Raw genomic sequence first — 22016 nt, 5'->3', positions numbered from 1 at the left:
TGTGTATATATTCTAAAAGTATAAAGAAAGGTAAGGGAAAAATAAACACCAAAGTTATTCAGGATAGTGATTATTTCTGGTGGATCAGTAGAGACGTTCATAGCTTCAACTGTATTGGTAATATATTGTCTTAGTTGACTGGTTAACACATGGGCATTCATTGTATTTTTCTTTATATACCTATGGTATATTGAAATATTTCATTAAAAATGAAGAAGGAAATCTACTGATGTCATTAGCCCAGAGAAAGAATGCTGGAGGTGGAACAAATCTTTGCAGCAAGATCTTAAGTTTGGGCAAGTTATCTGCTATGTGAGCAAAGAGGAGTCAGAGAAGGAGATCCAAAAGAACTGTACAGAGAATGTGGAGGAAAAATTGAGTACTTTAATAAAGAAACAAGGGAGAGAAAGTTTTTAACAAGAAAAAGAGAAGCTTTGGTCAACAGTGTCAGATCGCATAGAGGAAGTGATAATAGAAAACTGAGAAGAGACTGTTGGACTTTACTAAGAAGACTGTATTAACAAGACTGTCTTGATAGCAAGTGATAGAAACAGACTTCAAACTAACATAAGAAAAAAACACAAAATCAAAGGATGAACTGTAGATCATAGACTTGGTAAAGGTACAGAAAATTGCAGACAGACACTCTAATGTTTTTAATGCTTCTTTCTCACATCTCTTCATTCCAGACCAGACCAGCTTTCTCCATGCAGCTCTGGCCATGCGTATTGGCCATGTGGTAAGCCTACATTCTTATAGCTCTACCTCAGAGAAGGAAAGAACTACTCATTCTCATCTTCTACTCTTCCTCTAATTTACAAGATAGTTAAATTTGCGGAGCCCCAGGAATACAAATACTTTGTCTGTATGTCATTTTGAGTTAGGATTTAGGTTTATTTCATTATATGTCTGTATGTCATTTTGAGTTAGGATTTAGGTTTATTTCATTATATGTTAATTGTCACCTACATGAGTAATTGACAGGAATTTCAGAGTCATGAGGGTACAGAGTAGTTTCTATTGGGCAGGACTGATTTATACATTGCAGTACTTATGTATTCTTTGCTGTCACCCACTTCAGTTGCCAATCATTGTGGCACTCAAAAGTGCCCCAACAAATTTCCAAAATACACACACATCTGGATAGTATGTACTATTTGAGAACTACTGATTTAGAAGAAAAGCAGATCAATTGGCTTGATTAATAAAAATGGAAGAACACCCAGACTTACCCTCTTACTAAAGATCTACATGAATCATTGTCCTTGATGTAGCATAACTGCCTGAGAGTCAGGTATTTATTTGACTTTATTTATTGAGTGACCTACTTTGTTAGGTCAAGCCTTTTTACTTGAAAGAATATGATAAACGGAAAACAATTCTGAATAGAAAATGAAGGGAAGGATGATGGTAGAAGTTCCCATGTGGAATTTTGTGTGTTGGAAAAAATAGCTTTTCAGTGAAATCTATGAGAAATACCTGGAATAATATAGTATAGGTCAAAACTTTGCAAATCTCTTTTTTCTATATAAAAGAAATTTCTACTCTATGCTATGAAAGACTTTTTTGGGTAATTTTTACATATGTTGGTCCTTAGTTTTTTAAAATCCCATTTTAAATGGTATCAGTAACTTTTTATTTTATCAAATCCAAAGATTTTTAAAAGTCCTTTTTAAAAATGTCCATTTTTCACTATCTTGAACCTTATGAAATTTATACAGGGAATAGAAAAAAACATTATTGCTTCTCTTGAGAATTTTTGTAGGGTATATTTATAAATGATCAACATCATATGAATACTTAGTACTGCTGCTGTTAAATTTGTAATGAGTTGTAGGGTTTTGAAATTCCCTGACTGGCTTTCATCCAAGCACTTTATTTGCAAGACTTAGATACGGTACAACCAACGAGAGACATACAGTTAACTATTGACCCTATCATGAAAATATTTCAGTTTTTAAGTATTAAGATGTTATTCATATTTAGGATATATTTAAGAAACATATATCTTTCGCTAGCTTGAATATATGAATTTGGAGCTGCAAATGATGATCTTTAGCCTTTGACTCTATAACCCGCAAAGTTGGTAATATTTAATTTAGATTAATGTGATAATGTAGTCTTCCTAAGAACTGATTCAAATGTAATTTAATGCTTATATTCATACTTTTCAGAGGCTTACTGAGAAATTCTTTATCTTATAAAATTTAAATTTCAGAAATATATCATGGTCTATTATAAATTTTTAGAAGTCAAAAATTATTCTAAGGAATACTGATGCCCCTCTTTTGAAGCTTATGTAGGAATTAAGTATTATGAGCAATTTAATACTATACATGGATATTGATTTCCTCTGGCTAGTCCACAAAGGCCTTTTAGAGCAATAAAATACCATAAAATAAGAAGTAATACTATTGTAATAGCACACCACAAGGACAAGAAAACAGTCAAATAAAAGTATTGAAATCTGATTTTTGGGAAAACCAAGTTTAATCAGAGATGAATCAGCAGTCTTCATGAGACTTCTGCAGATATTTGGTAGTCTGTTTCTGATAACTCAGTCATTATAATTGTACTTTAAAAGTTATGGCCTCTTTTCATGTGTATGTCTTTAAAATTCGTGAATGGGGTATTTCACATAGACTGCAGTCAAAGAATCTCTCATCCGCATTTACTCTGAGAGAAATTGCATGGTGGGCAACTCACTGCCATCAGGGTCCCAGAGCTTCTCCCGCTGCGGTGTCAGCTACAGGAACCTTATCCCAGCTCAAAACTAGATGCTATCACATATCCTGTTGCCTGTCTGCACTCCCATAGGAAAGTAGTAATTAAGTTCCAACAGAGCCATGTTGCCAAGCCTAAAGACAATCCTGGTGCCATAAAACTGGCAGATACATTCAGCCAGCTCACGAATACACTTTGGGGCCCTCCCCATAGTTGAGGTTGCAGAGGTTTCCTGTGTTGAGAAAAAAGTGTTTGGAAAAGTTCTCCCAAACTGCACTGGCTTGGCTTTAAACGTGTTGGCGTACACAGTTGCGGTCCGCTGGCCCAGCGTGCTTCTCCACCTAGGTGGTCGCCTGCACTCTGCTCCGGTGCTGTGCATGCCGAATCCTTGGACACTTGTTGGTCCCCCAAGGTGAAACTATCAGCAGGACTCACAGTTTATCACCATGGGTGCCAACATCCCACCTCAGAGAAATGCTGAAAAAACTGAATCAAATATGAGTGGTTTATTCAACTGAAGTTCAAAATCTTTGATGAAGCTTATATCCCTTGTAGTGTAGCCTGTCAGTTCCTGGTTAACTTTCAGCAAAACACATTTTCTTGGTAAGATGGAAGAATTCTGAAAATCGATGACCATGGCATGTGAAAGACATGATTTAAGTGAATGTCTGCCTTACTTTCAAACAGCAAATGATGCTGTCCTTAAGTGGCAGCCCAGGTCTCGCCACATGCCTTTCCAGTTGATGGTGTGGCTGGTCTTTCATATGGGAAGACTGTACCTGGCTGATCATCTTCTGTCATTTCCAGAAGTGAGCTCCAAGGGAACTGTTCAGTAACTTCATGTAAGTTTACAGATAAATTCCTTTTGAAGTTTCTGGGCCATGGTTTGAAGAAAGGCCATGGGAAGCGTCTTTTGTTCCATGGGAAAAATGAAAAGTCGCCTTTTCTGCATAACCTAGAAGATCAGGGAGTTTGAGGCCAAGTACCGTACTCCCTTCATTGTTTCCAACCATGGTGTTTTAACTGCCCATTAATTTCCTTAATTCAGTTACTTCAAAGGTAACATCTAACCCATTTGGAAATCCATTGTCACCTTGACATGTATCACTCAAAAAATTCACTTGTCTAAAAAATTCCTGGATGAAGAAATTTTTCACGGGCTTCATGAGAATTCCACATTACCTCAATGAGATTTTTAGCCTTAAAAACATCTCCAGTTTATAAACGGTGATATTATCTTTATTTAGTCCACCCAAGCCCATCAAAATGGGCATGTTGAACAGCCAGATCTTTGTTTTTAAGAATTTCCTGTTTAGCTTCACTTTCACCTTCAGCAAATTCAGTTTCATTTTCTGATGCTCCAAAGCCAGATCCTCTTGGTGGAAGAGGCTCCAAACTCTGCGTGTACAATGTCCTCATGCTTCCTTCTCCTGCTACCACCTCAGAGAGCTCCCCAGGCCTGTCCAAGCCTTGGTTATGAGGGCAGGAGGCTGCCGTTCTTTACTTAGATACAGATAATGCTGTTAACATCACCCTCAAACATCAAGTATTGTTTTTGTTGATCTGGCATGTTTATTTTTTTTCTTGGTTCTTTGAGTGGACGTTCACTTAAAACATCTTTAAATTGGGATGGATTCTTTTCTTCTTACTGCCACTCAACTCCAGTAACAAAAAAATATTGACAAAGAGGGTGAAGGAAGAATATAATTAAAGTGGTGAATAGTAAATAGGACATGTGAGGAATAGCTATTTCTATGTTGAATTAACTGAATTTAAGCAGGAGAAGGAGAGTGAAAAAGAGGAGTTCCGAAAGACATTGCACAGTTTCTCCTTTAGGACATCAAATAGCGCTACCATCCTCTTTCTTTCCTATTGAGGAAAGGAGTCAGAATGGGTATGCATTGCAACCTCATAGTCGTTAGTAAGCATGTCATATTTAAGTCTCGTGTTTAGGAGGGCTATGACTGAACTCATAATATTACCATATAAACATTGAGAAATTATGTTGGTAGTGAGGATGATGAATTATTCTGGATATACTTTTGGTTCCCATTATCTGTCCCAGTATTTAGTACCTGGTATTTAGTTTTCAAGAGAGCTTTTCTTCTAGCATTAGGTATATCTCCCAACGCTATCCGTACCCCCTCCCCGCACCCCACAACAGTCCCCAGAGTGTGATGTTCCCCTTCCTGTGTCCATGTGATCTCATTGTTCAATTCCCACCTATGAGTGAGAATATGCGGTGTTTGGTTTTTTGTTCTTGCGATAGTTTACTGAGAATTAGTGGGTGCAGTGCACCAGCATGGCACATGTATACATATGTAACTAACCTGCACAATGTGCACATGTACCCTAAAACTTAAAGTATAATAATAAAAGAAAAAAAAAAGAGAGCTTTTCTTCTCGTAACTTAAACAGAAGATTTGAAATAACAACAAACCAACAAACTCTTTTTTCTGTGAATAGACAAATATTTATTTTTCCCATGAATACTTGAAAGTCAATTATATTAGTTGACTTTCTAAATTTCACATATGATATGTTTTTACTATCCATTATTTTCCCCATACTTGTGGGAACAGAAATTGAAGTGATGTGGTTCAACAAATCCAATTAAAATGCGTTCATTTAGTTATTCAGATTATTTTGAAAGACACTACCTTGCTAATATCACATAAGTTAAAATTTGCTATAAAGGCATATAATGTTAAAACCATTCATATAAATTAAAAGTACTTGTTCAATGTTTTGAGTATTTTTGGTCTTTCAGAATTAAAAGTATTAGTAAACTGTTTTGAATAATTTGACACTTGAAATAATAGTGTTGATTTTCATTTTGAGAAATATTTAAACATAGTTACAAAATATTTAATTGGACATTAGCTAGAACTTGTGTTACAAAGTATAAGGGCATTGAATTAATTTAACTCCTTGTAAATGTTATTGAGAGTAGCGTATCTCTTATCCATATGCAGATATCCATATTTCTCTGATAGAACCTAATTTGAACACATCAAGACAGATTGGCATTTTCAGACCCATAAAAAAACTGCTTTGTTAATTGCAAACCATATTTAGTATGACCTTATAACAAAGTAGCACCTTAAGTGTCATGCTTTGTCTTTAATGTGCACACTGGAGCTGGGTTCATCTGTAGCAGACAACTACACTTCATGAAAAGAGTTTTTTTTTCTTGATAGGCAATTAGCAGTAATTAGGAAGATTCACCTCAATAAGATGTCAACATGAGATTGTTTAAAAAAGTTGAATGTCAGTGACTTAAAAAAGAAAGTTCCTCTGACACCTATGTATGGCATGTGAAACATGAAATGTTAATTTAACTTTTCTGCTTATTATTCATGCACAATATTATTTTGTCATTCAGACTCTGCACTGACAGAGTGTAAGGGTGTTAAAATAGTGTTGCTGGAATAAAAAGAGGATTAATCTACCATTGGCCAATTAGCCAAAAGGTACTTAATGGTCTCTAAAGGCTACTGAAGTCTAACTACTAGCAAAAGCATTGGTGAAAAGTCCTCTATATTACCTTCATTTGCTTGACATTTTGTGAAACATAGTGTAGCCCTTTCATAACTGCAGTTGTCAGAAAATAGTATATAAATGAGTGATGCAGTAACTCAGTGGATTTTTCAGAAGAAATTTTGTTACATAAATAATTACATCTCTGCCTAAGATTTTTTTTTGGTTATTAGTTTTTAATTTTTAATTCTTTCTCTTAGTGATCTCAAGTATCGTAACAAGAAAATTGATGTTTTAAATTTAGAAGTCTTACTTTTAAATTACTAAACTTGGAAGTTATTAATCTGAACTATTTACCTTTTTAAATAAGTTGTATGGAAAATATTTGTTAATGACATAGAAAATGATAGCATTGTCTTGATAACTCATACATTTGAATTGACTGTGTATTTAGTCCTATACCTGGACAGCATACAGAATTTTATTTCTTTCAGTTTTATCCCCTTTAAAAGTATAATATTCTCAATAAAAGAACGTTGATTCTATTCACAGGAGGGAGAATATCATTAAGATTATGGTGACTTTCTAGGGAGTTCTTGCCTGTAGAATTTACATATATCCTGTTCAATTAGAATTTTCTCTCCAGTCTCATTTATTTACATTCTGGTAACAGAATTTATGTTGTAATTTTTTAGAAACACAATAATAAGATTTTAAAATTGCTGCCTGTACTTAATTATGAATCAGAATAATCAGATTATGAGAATGTAAATGAACTTATTTCTGTATTCAACATTAAATAGTCTTAAGTCAGTCCTAAGCAGAATTTAAGATGAGAGATTTTGGAGAAGTTATTGGAAACAGATCATTCTCGTTTAATGATTGCTTTTCTCTACTTGGATTGTCAAGCCCTTTGTCTTTCAAAATGAGAAAGAAAACTTGGAGAGTACGTTATTGTTATAGATGGGAACTAAGCCTCACTTTTTACTCTGGTTACTGATTGGCCTTTTTCAATATTGAGCGTCTCACCATTGCTCCAGCATGGACTGCAAAGTGTTCTTTGGCCACCAGCTGTTTCCTCCATGGGCCTCCAAGAAACCCTGATCCAGTGTCTCTGGCATTCCACCTCATGTTTGGCTGGATTTACTAGAATTTTGTGTCTTTATGTTTCAGACTCCACTATCCCAACTAAGAATATTTCCAAATTTTTTAAATGGTTCATTACTTTAAATTTTTAATCCAGTGGTAAAAAACAAATGGGAAAGACTGAACTGTGTCTTTGAATGCTGTAGGATGGATATTGTCCAGAAAAAAACTGTAGGTCAGAATCACTTTCATTTTAGAAGTAAAGAGCTATACCCGATCCCATTCATTTCCCTTGGAGCACTGCTTGTAAACTAGTTGGATACCCAACAGCATTTTCTTTGCATGTGCTACAACTAGCAACATGTTCGTTGAATAGGCAGATATTGAATATTTTATTCTTTAGAGACATCAAGATCAGAGAGTATCTAAAAATATATTGTTTTGGGAGTAATTAGGGAAATGATTTTCTCAGCTTTTTTTCTAAGCCCTTTATTTCTCATTATTGGGCCTGAAGAATATTTTCCAAGGGCCTTGTTTTATTTTTTCTGGTAGTTCATTCCTGAACATTAAAATGTTTACCAGGTCTCCCTGATGGAGAAGGGATGCCTGATGTCCTCAGACTGCCCCCAGTTTACTGACCAGTGACTTGGCAACTACCTTCTCTTGAGTAAAAGTTGGAAAGCAGAGTGGTCATAGATCTAAGCTAGGACATTCAATGCTGTACTTAGCTTCTAGATCACATTTTACAGAACAAATCAGGGGAATACGGGGAGGGAAACAAGCTCTAGCCAGCATTTACCAGACGGGAATTGAAGGTAGCAGCAGTTCCCTCAGCTTCCTGTTTTGTTTCTTCATAGCACTTACTATAGTTTATTGTTACATATTTCTGGATTACAGACCAGTAGCTACCTAAAGGCAAGGATTATTTATAACCTTTTTCTTACTGAAAACAGAGAACTAGTATAGTGCCAACTACGTAGTGTGTGTAAAAAGAATAAATGATAGATATTGAATCAGGTTCTGAATCTAGGTACTCCATATCTAAATCTCCCAGCAAATGTCAAGTTGGGGCCACGAAAAAAAGCAGTTTGTGAATGAAATCCCATATAAGAAAACAAGGGAAAATAGGCCAGGGGTGACTAATTTACCCTATTCATGGGATTCTACAGTTGCAGCTGAGAGCAGCAAACAAAAGCTTCTGGCCAGAGGCTTTTTGCTTGTCAGTTAAACTACAAAATGCAGATCTGGTAGAGGCAATTTATATTTCTAGCATAGAAAATGGAACATACAAATAAATTGAAAAAGAACAAAAAAAATTAAAAAGAAAATGGGGGTCAAGCACAGTCGCTCATGACTATAATCCAAGCATTTTGGGAGGCCGAGGCGGGAGGATTGCTTGAGGCCAGGAGTTCGAGACCAGGCTGGGCAACACAGCAAGATCCCATATCTACAAAAAGAATTAAAAATTGGCTGGGTATGATGGTGCATACCTGTAGTCCCTGCTACTCAGGAGGCTGAGGCAGGAGGATCCCTTGAGCCCAGGAGTTTGAGGCTGTAGTGGGCTATGATTGAGCCACTGCACTCCAGCCTGGGCAATAGAGCAAGACCTCATCTGAAAAGAAAATGGGACAGTTTGTAAAGCAATTGAATAAATAAAATGAATACAAAATTATGGATAAAGAAAACAAAATTAATCCAGAGTGAGAATATTATATAAACTCTACACACTGTGGGGTTTGGGATACTTTCTTGAGATGGGACAGAGTGGTAGTAAGGGAACAAGAATAAGTTCTAGAAAGGTGTTGATTAAAAAAATATCAGGACCCATATTAATTTTCTGTGCTACAAAACAAATTACCACAAATTTAGCAGCTGAGAAACAACATATGCATTCGTTATCTCACAGTGTCATTGGGTCAGGAGTCTGCTACAGCCTAGTGGGGTGCTCTGCTCAGAATGTGGCAAGGTTGCAATCAGTGTGTCAGCCAGGCTGCCTTTTTTGAAAAATTCTGTTACTTGTGGGTATAGGACTGAGGTCCGTGGCTTGCTGGCTAAGAGCCAAGGATCATTCTCAACTCATTGAGGCCTCCCTTAGGTCTTGACTTGTAGCTCGTCTCATAACATGGCAACTTACTTCTTTAAAGCCAACGGGGGAATCTCCCTGATCTCAGAGAATGCCTCTGGCCTTCTTTGAAAGGGCTCATCTGATTAGGTCAGGACCAGACAAGAAAAGCTTGCTTTTGATTAGCTCTCAGAAACTTGATTAGGGACGCTGACCCTAATTACATCTACAGAATCCTCTTTGCATATAACATAATGTAATCATGGGAATGATAGCATATCGTATTTCTGGGTCCCATACAAGGGGAGGGTATTGTACCAGAGCATGAGTCATCTGAGAATTGTGTCTACCACAGGATATTATACTGAAGAGTAAGTTTTTCAGTACATTCTTATTTCTTCTTACAGTCGCTTAGAGAGTTCTTTCCTTTTCAGGGATTTATGCTTCCTCAATGTTAAATTTAAATAAATTATTAATAGATAGTGTCTAGTTTAAAAATTTTATAGTGTTAAGTTCTATTTTATAACCTTTGGTTAGAAATAATTGACTACACATAAATCAATACGAATCTCAGTACTTATTGAAGTCAACTTTTAAATTGAAATAGATGTTTAGGAGACTGTAGACGGATTGCACTGCTGCGGATATAGAGTCAGAGGAGCATATCTGCCTTCAATACCTGTGTAGTAGTGTAGGAGGGATCCTAGATTGATTCTAGTCAAACAAGTAACTATGACTTAAGACGAACTAAAGTTTTCTGTCATGGGAGAAATTACCAGGTTATTATGTATATACATGTTAAAGTTTTATTAATCTAGCTCCTCAGCCTTTAACACACTTCTCAGACACTATGTAGTAGCCTTTACCACAAGATAACAATGCTGACAATAATGCTGCACGTTGAACATCTACTACGTGCAATCACAGACGTTTTAAGATTCTGTCCTCGAGATCACCTTTGTTAGGTAGACAAGCACCATCTCTTCTTAAACGAGGAAAGAAAGCCATATGTTTATGTAAGCTCACTCAGCTGGTAAGCAGTAGACCCAGAGAATTCGAATCCAGAAATTATGACTCTTCCATGTGTGTTTTGTTTTCACTTGTTCTTAACAGAACGTGACTTAAATGCTTATAAATATTTGCTTGAAGATGGAAAGCTAATAGTAGAGAAATAGGAATCATGCTGCTAATAAACAAGAAAAATCACAATTTTAAGAGTAATCTTAATTTGTTGGTAGATTTTATAGCACAGTCTCTTTCTAACAAGGTCACCCACAAAAGTTATCTCACAGCCTAGAGCACTTGTAAGCAAAAGAAAGTTATTTATACATTTTTTTCTCATCTATAGCTTTCTCAAGTAAGAAGTAGAATTTTTAAACCGAGAGAAGTTAGTAAAAGAGCTCCAGTTATTTGTCCACAATGCTAAGAAGAACCAAAGGTTTCCAAACTGATGGAATGTGTGATTTGCATATTTCCTCTATTTCAACAGATGCTGCATAGCATTTCTATGCATATATACCTAACACTGGAAATATGTTTTCAAGATTGTAGATTTTAAATATTGTTTAATCAAAACATTATATTTTAATAAAGTACAAGTCATTTAGTTTACTGCCTCCATAATTTCAGTATTTCTTCATTTAATACATTTTTATATTGTTAAATTGAAGTTGAAAGTTACATATGCATGTCTTTTAGAAGAATGTATTTATTGACTTGGTCTTTCCTCAGTGGAGGTACATTTATAGTGTCAGGATCTGCCAGGTAGAAAGATTAGACAGAAATCTAGTGGCATACAAGTATAACAAATGAGAGAAGCCACCTAAGTATCCCAGTAAGAAGAAAAGAACAAAGAAGCCTTCAAGAAGGAGGAATACTAAGCTGCCCTTTAAAGATGAGACAGATTTCAGCAGAAAGAAACACCACGTGTAGAGTCATCCATGTAAAAATGGCAGGCAGGTTTGGGGAATGGCAGGCAGGTTTGGGGAATGGCAGGCAGGTTTGGGGAACGGCAGGCAGGTTTGGGGAACGGCAGGCACGTTTGGGGAACGGCAGGCACGTTTGGGGAACGGCAGGCAGGTTTGGGGAATGGCAGGCAGGTTTGGGGAATGGCAGGCAGGTTTGGCTTCATGTGATGCCTGACTGCAACACAAATTGAAGCCTAATCTTAGAGAGCCTTATTATCCACAAACATTTGAGCTTTATTCTGTTGGAATGAAGAACCCATGAAGGGCTTTGATTAAGGGAATAACTGGTCAGTGTAGTTTTAGGAAGTTGTATAAAAGGTGGAATGAAGGTAGTGAAAGGTTGACGGGAGAGAGAGGGTTGTTGTAATAATCTTAATGAGATAATGAGGGTTTGCATTAAGAGAGTGGCTGAAAGGACTGAAAATGAGAAACACTATGTAATTTGTAGAACCTGACAATTGACTGGATGAATAAATAGAGAATGAATAAATAGGGAGGGAGATGGATTCAAGCTTGAATATTAGCCAGGAAGATTTCCAGGTTTAAGGAGATTAAGAGTTTACTTTTAGATATTAATTATTAGGCTCTTTTGGGGCAACTCATGAACAAATTTCATGGAACAAATTTCATAAACAATTTCCTAAAAATCTATAGAACCATACTTTTAGATTATAAAGCTAAAATATAGCCAAATAGTTTTTTTCAGCACAGCATACTTTTTATGTTACCAAAACAGTTTAATCTCAAGTATATCAAGTTCTAGTTTTGAATCCATGATCTGAAATATTCATATTTAATAATATGCACTTACATATACAAATACATATATAATTATGGTATAGTTTCTAGAAATTGTGTTTTAAATATAGTGTTAATAAGTAACATGTTTCATGTTTATCTTACTGTACACTTTAGCTACATCTTTTGCTATTTCTAACTGGAATTTCAACAAAGAAAGATTTTTTCCCCCTCTGAGGGATTTCAGTATCATTTTGTCTAATTGTACCTTATGTTAAGGTACCACATTATAAGCTTCTTTGGAATAATAAAATACTAATGCAAACACCCTCTTAAGCAGCTCTGAGTTGTTATGCCATTATAGTTTGGTGACATTCTGCTCACTATAGATGGGTGAATGAGAAAGGCTAACGTTAAGATGGGTTTCTTTTACACTCCTTCACAAAAACATTACTATTATGTCATTTAGCGAAATGTTTATGCTATTAAAAATTCAGAATGTAAGGAGTTTAGTGCATTTCTACCTCAACATTAGAAACAGGACTTTTCAACAATCAATCAAGTGCATAAAACTGAGCGAGTTTGTTTGCACGCTATTTATTTGAACTAAATCTCTAACAAGCCTCGTCTGCTAATTGGACTTAACATTTATGTTGCTAAATGAGAAGCATTTTGGCTGCTATATAGGATGGTAAGACCTACCCAGTGGAATAAACAGCTAACATCTGTTATCTTGTCCTGCTCCAGCTTGGCTTTTCCCAGTTAAGTACTACATCAGCTCTGAAGTCAAGGTTATCAAATATGTGAATGTCTGGCTCACCCATGTATGTGTGAAGGTAAAGAAATAGTGCATCATGAGTCAGGACCAGCCAACCAAAAGATATTGAGTATAGCTGGTTCACTTTGTTTTACCTTTGCAAGCCCTACTACTATAAGCAAAATCTAATAGAGGTTAAGATTTTTGTAAAGTTTGTATAATAACTATAATTAATTTCAGTTCTCTTTAATATTTTCCTAGCTGTAGAATTTTATGCTGATAATTGTTAGATTAAATGTAGTTACTTTTAAAATATATTTATATTTATTTTCTTTTTTTAAAAAAAGAAGCTAAATTTGGATTTGGCTGGGCTTCGGAAAGAAAAAGAAGATTTACTAAAGAAATTGGAGTCCTCATCTGAAATCACAAGTTTGGCAGAAGAAAATTCCCAGGTAACATTTCCACGGATACAAGTTACATCACTTGGTCCTTCAAGGAGCATGGATTTGGAAATGAAGCAATTGCAGTATAAACTAAAGGTGATTATAAAATTTATTAAGCATGAAAACATACATTATGCTTGAATCCTGCAAGACATATTTATATGAACACTAATTTATTCTAATAAAGGTAAATTATGTTATAGATAATCCAAAAATTATTAATATTGCCTTCATCATTAATTTTTAGCCTGGTAGATTCTTATCTGGTAATGAATACTACCATTCTCTGAAAAAGACAAGATACCATGAAATCCTAATTTAGGAGCTGATGTAAACTGGCCAATATCTGCTACTCTAATACTTCTTTCTGCCCCCATGCCTCCCTCCAGCTGAACAGAATCCTTTCAGACATGTAATGCGTCAACATAAACAGAATTGCTTTTCTCTACATACTTCCAGCAAGTTAAACTTGAGAATGAAACCAACCCACTTTTGCTCTCTGCTTCTTCTCCCTCCCACTTATCTCCTCCTTCTCTGTCTTCAACCAACAACCAACTTAAAATAGTAGGAAGTATGTAGAGAAAAAGCAATGAGAGGAGAAAAAAAAAAAAAAAAGAATCTAAGACCAAGCGAAACTGTCAGCAACTTAAAAGTAAGGCTGTCCTTAGTTTAAATAGAATTAATTTGTAAGAAATAGGATTTGTGAGTGAGTTTTAATTGGAAAGTTCATTTTCATGCTTCTTAAGCCCATTTATTCCTCACATATTTAATTATTTTCTTCAGTGGGGATCGCTAGCTAGAAGCTAAAAAGAGCAGTATATATGGGATCATTGCTATAATGTGAGTCACTAGAAAGAAAATCCTGATTGTAAATGCACAGAGTACATTAGAAATGGAATAATCATCCCTGTTGGGAGGGTATTGGAATACTATGTTGAATTGTCAAATAGACTCATCATTGTTTTCCATCCCAAATAGGATATGTGCACCCTTCAATAATATATCTTTTAGTGCAGATTTACTCATAGGATAAATAGGCTAAAATTTAAAATGAATGAGTTTATTATTGCTTGAAAATAATTTGCTTTATTAATAGTAGCCAAATATACAAACTAGCATTGGGATTCTTCTTGAATACCATCTTCTTTAGTCAATTTATGTGTATAACTTGGGTCAGTCACAAAGTTTTATAATCTTAAATAACTTATAAAATGTTAGAAATGTGAAGGAAAAAGTGTTGTGCAATTTTGGGGCATGAATCCTAAAATGTGTCTCTGAAAATGTGGGATAAAATGTGTAAACTGAACATTTCAGTGTTAAGGTTTCATATAGAGAAGATAAAATCATTGAGCTATTCCTTGATCTTATCTATCACATAGACTTTAATTCTTACTTCTGTGATTCTTCATATATTTAAGTCCTCATGATTCTGATATAACTTTGTTTTTCACCAAGATAAAATAGAGTGCTAGGTCCAGTATTGTCTAATCTGACTTCTAAAAGACATAAATAGTTTTAAGTTGATTTATACATAAATCATAATTTATAATTTTTACATAAACAGTTTTTAGTTGATTTATATTTTACTTATTTTACTTACTACAAATGGTCTAATAATTTTTGGTAATAATAGATCCATATGAGTGTCTGTAAGTTCTTTGCATTATGGTTTTCCATGGTATAAGTTTTTACCCCACATACAAATCTCTCTCTTGCTTTGGAGGAATGTGTGAGTCAGAAAGAGAACTAAAGCAATTAGTGTGAAGTGACTGTCCATAATCTAACATAGAGTCTTGGAACACTGACCAAACTGTATAGGGACAAAAAGGATAAGTTTTTACTTTTGTCTTGTTTCATGTTTTCATATAGAAATTTCCTAGAAGACCAAGTACCTTTAAGTACATAATATTGTCTACTACTAAAAATTTTTGTTTTGATGCTGGTTTGTAGAGATTCCGTAACAAAATACCACAGACTGGTTATCTTAAATAGCAAACGTATATATTATTCTCACAGTTCTGAAGGCTGGAAGTCTAAGATCAAGGTGTCAACAGTTTTCATTTCTTTTGAGGCCTCTCTCCTTGGTTTGTAGATGGCTGTCTTCTGCCTGTGTCTTTACATGGTCTTCCTTCTATGTGTCTGTGTCCTAATTTCCCTTTTTATAAAGACACCACTCAGACTGAATTAGATTCCACCCTAATAACCTCATTTTACCTGAATTATCTGTTTAAAGGCCTTATCTCCAAATACAGTCACATTCTAAAGTACTGAGGGTTCGGTGAGAACTTCTACATACTAATTTGTTTAGGGGAAACAGAATTTAGCACATAACAGATATCAAACTGCTAATATAGTGATTTTCTAATAAGTAGCTTATTTTCTACTTAATGTTTTTAGACTTAATTGAGAAAATTGGCTAGATTCGAATATACTAAAAGTTTATATACATCTTTTCTATACTATCCAGTTAACATTAGACTTTTCTGTGTAATTTTACATATACTATTCTGATGTCTCTGGTTCATTTACAGTTGAGAAAACTGAGACACAGAAAGAATAAGTTACTTGTCCAAGATCACACAAGTACTGTATATAGAGCCGAGATGAGAACTCAAACCATCTGGCTGCATAGTCCATGCTCCTGATTATTATACTATGCAAATTTTAAAAAAATATTCAATAAACTTAGTATAGGAAAGCTGTAACAGGGATGACTTTTTACCATTGTGACATTTTTGATGTATGTGTTTCACATCATACATCAAAGGATGTATTACAAGGAAATTACCAGATTTTAAGTTATGTTACAGATATATATTGTATAGTAGGGAATGGAAAAGGGACAAAGGACCTGGGTTTCGATCACTTTTTGGCCATTAACTTCTCGTCAACCTGGTCAAGGAAATTACTTAACTTCTCTAGAGGTCTAAAGCAGGGATACCTTTCTGCCCATCTGATAAAAATTTTTGAGGATCAAATGAAATAGCTGTTAGATTTAGAGATCTTGGCCAAAGTGTATCTCAACCTGGCATTGTTTTATTTATTATAAATTGCTTTTCTCTCAATTCTCCAAGTCAGAGTTAACAGCATTTTCAGCCACATAATACAGCCTTAAGTCTAAAAACAGAAAAGAATCAACCAGTTATCTTAATATCCACTTAACTCATTCCATTGAAGATACCGTCAGGCTTTATTTACTGCTTGTATCTTTTATTTTAAATACAATTCTAAGTTTATTTTACTTCTCAGCAGAAAACACCTTCAGTGCAGCACACTAGAAGTATGCGTATTAAGGGGTAGGATGATTGTTTTTAGGCAGGAATAATGACACAGAAGCAAAAAATTACAAACAAAAGATTGACAGAGAAAAAAAGGCAATATGAAAATGTTAAGGTAAATACAAAATTAGAAAAGCACAGTCTGGGACCATTTAGAGGAGGGATAAGTAGACATTTATATCACAGTAGTCCCTAAAGCCATCACTATATTATAGTATAGTGATAATATAATACATATTAGTATATCATATATAATTTATAGTGATAATATTTATAATATGATATCACTATATTAACATATCACTATTAGCTTAGCATAATCATGGGTGTCCATATTTCTAATTGAATGAACAATCATCAGAGAAAGAATTGAAAATTAATGATTAAAGCAAACGCTTCAATTATTTGATAAATTGACTAGTGTGACTAGTGTAGAACATGTTATTCAGGCAGTGCTGGAAATAAGACACAATACATCACTGTAAACATGCAAAATATGGTAGAAATTTTGATTGCATTACACACACATTTGATCAAAACATAACATTCAAAAGAGTTACCATGTTGAGGTAGCTTTGGGTTTTTAAGAAAAATTAATGTTTCATGTAAAAATTAAAATTATTTCAAATGTTCTATTTGTATGTTATACCCATGAGATATTTAAAGTCAGTCTGATGAATTACATTTACCTTGGGTAATTAACAGTTTAATCTTTTCAAATTCAAATTATTTTTAGCATGAGTCAAACATCCAAACCTAGGAATAGTTCTAATAGAAAAAATTTATTGTAGTTTAGAAATATTAGCTAAATAACTACTCCAAATATTTTAAAAGCTATTATAGTTTATTATGTTTATATTCATTTAATACTTTTAAAACTTAACAAATGGATTAATGTGAGTATGTCAACACTATCTTGAGTGTGGAAAAACTAAAATACCAAAAAGACTAAGTGATGTCTTAGATTACACATTTAGTTGGAACTAGAGTCAAAATTGGGAGGTGTTCTAACACTCTAGTTACCACCTCTGGTTCCTAGGCTCTACTGACAACAAATACCACAGAACAAACATGTTTTGCTTTGAAAAACTAATAATTATTTATAAATAATGTAATAAGTAGCATTATTAATAACTTCAAGTAAAGAAGGATTGAGGTTTTCTATCAGTTATCATTATTCTCTAACAAACTATCCCAAAACATCGTGGCTTAAAACAACAGTTTATTATTTCTTAAGATTTTGTGGGTTGACTGGGAAGTTCTTTTGCTGGTCTCTTCTGGGCTACCTCATATCCCTGGATTTTTTCAAACGAAAGATTTCCCTAGTTGGAAGATACAAAATAGCCTCACTCATAGATCGGACAATTGGTCTACTACCTGTCAGCTGGAGTACCTTGGTACACTTCCACATGATACATCAACTGTATTCCTAGCAAGGTGATCCTGGAGCAGCATTCCAAGAAGGGAAAGAGAGAAGCCACAAAGCTTTAAGGCCTGGGAACTGAAATTTACACAATTCACTTCTGCTGCATTCTTTTGGACAAAGCAAGTCACAAGCCAGACTACATTCAGTGGGTTAGGAAATGGATTCCCCTGCTTGATGAGCAGCAAAGCATTTTTGACCATATTTCGTCTAAGATGTTAGTAAATCCAGTATTTGTTTTAAGTGATCTTCTTAAATCATTAAAATTCTTAATTATTCACATATTTACATTATACCAGGACAATTCATATTTCCCGTAAATGTATTTTGGATACATACTCTTTGCAATTCTTAAATGATTGTGTTCCTCTATAGTTTGGCATGTTATATAAAAGTTTTAGTATTATTATTTCTATTACAGCATATAAAATAAAGCATTTAAAATATTAAAATATTCATTTTAATTATTGTTTACCATAATTATTGTAGATGTATTCTTTAGAATGGCACTTATTTTTATGCTGCCTTAGACCAAGGTTGTAAGGTATATTTAAATTTATTTCTATTTTTAATCTAGAATGCTACTAATGAACTCACTAAACAGTCATCAAATGTGAAGTCTTTGAAATTTGAACTCCTAGCAAAAGAAGAACACATAAAGGAAATGCATGAAAAGTATGGTCTTTGTATTTCTATCCATTGTATTTGGTGCCACCTAGTGGCAACCAGCTCTATTAAACGTGCCCCAAGAAACTGCTAATGTTTACGTTTTCCTTCCCTAGTTCATATTTAAACCTACATAAGATGAAAGTTTAAGGAATACTATGTATAGCATGATTAATGGCAAGCTATTTACTTTTTTAAATTAGATAATGATGAAGTTAAATTTCCGTTATTAAACATATTTAATTTTGAATAAATACAAATTAATGGCTTCGAGACAATGAATGAAAAACTTTACAACGTGGTGGTTATTTGGCCCCCCAAATATATGATTAGTATTTGTATTGGATTTAATGCCTAAGCTTATAAAGCTAAGGTAAAAAAAGGAAAGTTTTGTATGTGTTTAAAATAACTGGAGGTTATGGAAGTTTGTACTCTTGTGTTTATCAGTAAAAAGATTTTAAATGCTCTATCCCACTGAATCAAAATTATTTTCTTTCTGTATCTTTCAAAGCTACACTATTGCTTACAAATAGTAAGATGTTTAGATAGAATTCCAGTTGTCACTGATACATTTGAGATATATGTATCTCACAAACACACCTGTAGACCTCATTATAAGTGAAGAGCACTTAGAAGTGATATGAATAGATAAAAGCATTAGACAAAAAGCTTGGTGAATTTTTTAACTGATAATATTTTGAAGTTTATTTATCAATTAAGAGTAAGTCTTGCTTATTGTTTAACAGGGCTCTAGATTAACACTCTGAATCCTGGCTTCCCTACCTACTAGGCCTATGCCTAAATTTAATAATATTAAATTAGGTTCTTACGAGGAATAAATGAGTTAATACATGTAAAGCACTTATAACAGTGACTGGAACATTGTAAGCCTTTGATACATGTTAGCTATTGTCATTCTTGTTTTAGTAGTAGCAGCAGCAGCAGCAGTAGTAGTGGTTCTCACAGCATCTACCATTTTATACTTAATAGTTCATCAACTTATGCTAAACAGCTGTGTGGATTGAATCTCAAATTATATTAAATTAGAAGATATTATGGCTAATTTAGTTTCATTACAAGAGTTTGCATTTGTTTATTGAAGTATAAGATTTTTTTCTTATCATTTTTATGCTTTTGATTATCTTCATATATCACTTTGATTTTTCACAGCAATGTAAAAATGTAATTTAAATGAAATAGTTCTAAGTTTTCATAAGTGTTATTAATTTTTCTCATTTCTTATATATTTTAATACATATATGTAATTGTATAATTACCAAGTCACAACTATAGATTTTACAAGTGTTCAAAATATTAAAAGAACAATATCTTATGCAGTGCAATTCATTTTACTGATTTACAGTGTCAATATCACGTAGCATTTAAAAACTAACAGCAGATATAATATTGGATAAAATGTGAGATATCACCACTGTGAAGGTGTTTTCTGTCACTCTTGATGTCACCTTTTTTTTTTTTTCAAGGATGTCTCGAATGGAGAGGGATATAACTATGAAAAGACATTTGATAGAGGACTTGAAATTTCGACAGAATGTAAATTTGGAAAGTAACAAGAGTTTTAGTGAAACGTTACAAAATCTTGATAAAAAGGTATCAATTTTTATCTTTACTGACACTAAAAATATCACTTCCTGTTGTATTTACTCTCTTACCACAAACATTTAATCCTAATAAATGTATAGAAAATATTGATAGGATATGTATTTACTGTTACAAAGTAACACTCTTTGCTCTGAAAGTACATTATTTATTTTAAAATTCAATTCTCTAAAACCTCATACATAATATGGCCACACATTCTGTTTCTATTTATAAATATCCCATGAGAAGATTAAAAATCCTTAATATTTCTAGGATACATAGTTACATTTTATTCAGTATTTTATTTAAAACTGTAATTTATGATAGAATCAAGCTTATATTTCTTAGTGAAAACTTGATTACCAATAACTATCAGAAGTTCTTTAAAAATGTACTTTCTTCTTGGATACCCTTAATGAATTTTACATGGGAATGGAGTTGTACATGCAAAGGGAGTTGTAGTTAAAGTAGTTATGTAATATATGACCCAAAGTAGAAGGGTTTTTTTTGTTTTTGTTTTTTTGAAGGTGCTATTTTCACAACTCATAAAGCACCCTGTGCTTTGGCATTCACTAAATGTTATCCACACCTGAGAGAACATCTCCTTTACTTTCCTTGTTGAAAATGAAAATTTAAGTATCTCTTAGGTCAAATTGATTTAAGAAAGAAACTTTTACGTGAGCATGACGAATCCATATGGATTTTCTTTCTCTTCTCTTCCACACACCTGTGCAAGTTAAAATCACTTCCTATAGGCTTTTTCAATGTTATCCTTTCAATTTTGCTATTTTTTAACTTCAATAATAATTTCATACATAGCCTTGGAATCTTTATATAAATAACATATATCTTTAGTGGCATTAAACTGAAAAACTATTTTTTCTGTTATGCTTTGAGTTACATACACATATTATAATCTTATAAAAAAGCTATATATATATATATATAAAATATCCTATTACTTGTTTTATTTCATCCAAAAAAAGGTATGTAATAGTTATTTTAGAGAATACAATGGAAAGTTACCTATAACTTGGCTTGTTTCAGAGTCAAAACAATCATCTCCTGCCTTAGGAAGTTTAGATTAGTAATTAATGGATATGTAGTGAACATTAATATTGTGTTATTGGGTGCAAGAATATACATACCAGTATTCATTTAGTTTGTGTGCAATTTTGGTTTTTGTTACTGATTTAAGGATTGTTACTTTCATTCATAATATGAGTTCTGTAAGTATAATACTTGAATTTGATAGAGTTATGAGAAAATAAATGGAAGTAGACTCCTTCACTCATTTAGTTTCTGTTGGAACAAACACAGTATATTACTAGAATGCCTTCAACAATAATAATTACCTTTATGCTTTTAATGTAGGTAAAGACATTAACTGAAGAATGTTCCAACAAGAAGGTATCAATTGATTCACTAAAGCAAAGACTTAATGTTGCTGTAAAAGAAAAGTCACAGTATGAACAGATGTATCAGAAATCTAAAGAGGAGTTAGAAAAAAAGGTATGCTTTTAAAAAGGGCATTTTAGATTACAGATGGAATATAATCGTGTTTGTTTCATTTTTAACATTGTTGGTTTTTTCCTTCCCAAAACCACAAGCTACTTAAACACTTCAGATTAGTGCAAAGAGGATTTGTATCTCTACATGAAACGCTAAACATTGGTTTAACATTAAAGATATTTCCGTATTAGAGAAAACAGGTTGTGTTTGTCTTGATAGTTTTTAAGAAATGAAAACTATTATTGAACAGTGGTATTTATAGAAGTAGATGTAAATTT

At 33.5% G+C, this 22016-nt stretch overlaps 1 protein-coding gene and 1 pseudogene across 2 annotated transcripts in view; one reads left to right on the top strand and one right to left on the bottom strand.

The window, feature by feature from the left end:
• Window positions 1-22016, top strand: part of CNTLN (centlein) — a 352494-nt gene that overhangs the window by 299853 nt on the left and 30625 nt on the right. For both annotated transcript variants that reach the window (XM_003822610.6, XM_008976184.5), the window contains exons 19-22: window positions 13162-13353; window positions 18536-18633; window positions 20109-20235; window positions 21601-21738. In XM_003822610.6, coding sequence (XP_003822658.3) covers window positions 13162-13353; window positions 18536-18633; window positions 20109-20235; window positions 21601-21738 — 555 coding nt within the window. The remainder of the gene's footprint in view (window positions 1-13161; window positions 13354-18535; window positions 18634-20108; window positions 20236-21600; window positions 21739-22016) is intronic.
• LOC100976273 (sorting and assembly machinery component 50 homolog) lies at window positions 781-4143 on the bottom strand (annotated as a pseudogene).

Source organism: Pan paniscus, chromosome 11, assembly GCF_029289425.2.
Source record: "Pan paniscus chromosome 11, NHGRI_mPanPan1-v2.0_pri, whole genome shotgun sequence".
NCBI lineage: Eukaryota > Metazoa > Chordata > Mammalia > Primates > Hominidae > Pan > Pan paniscus.
This window is presented reverse-complemented; position numbering and strand designations above follow the sequence as displayed.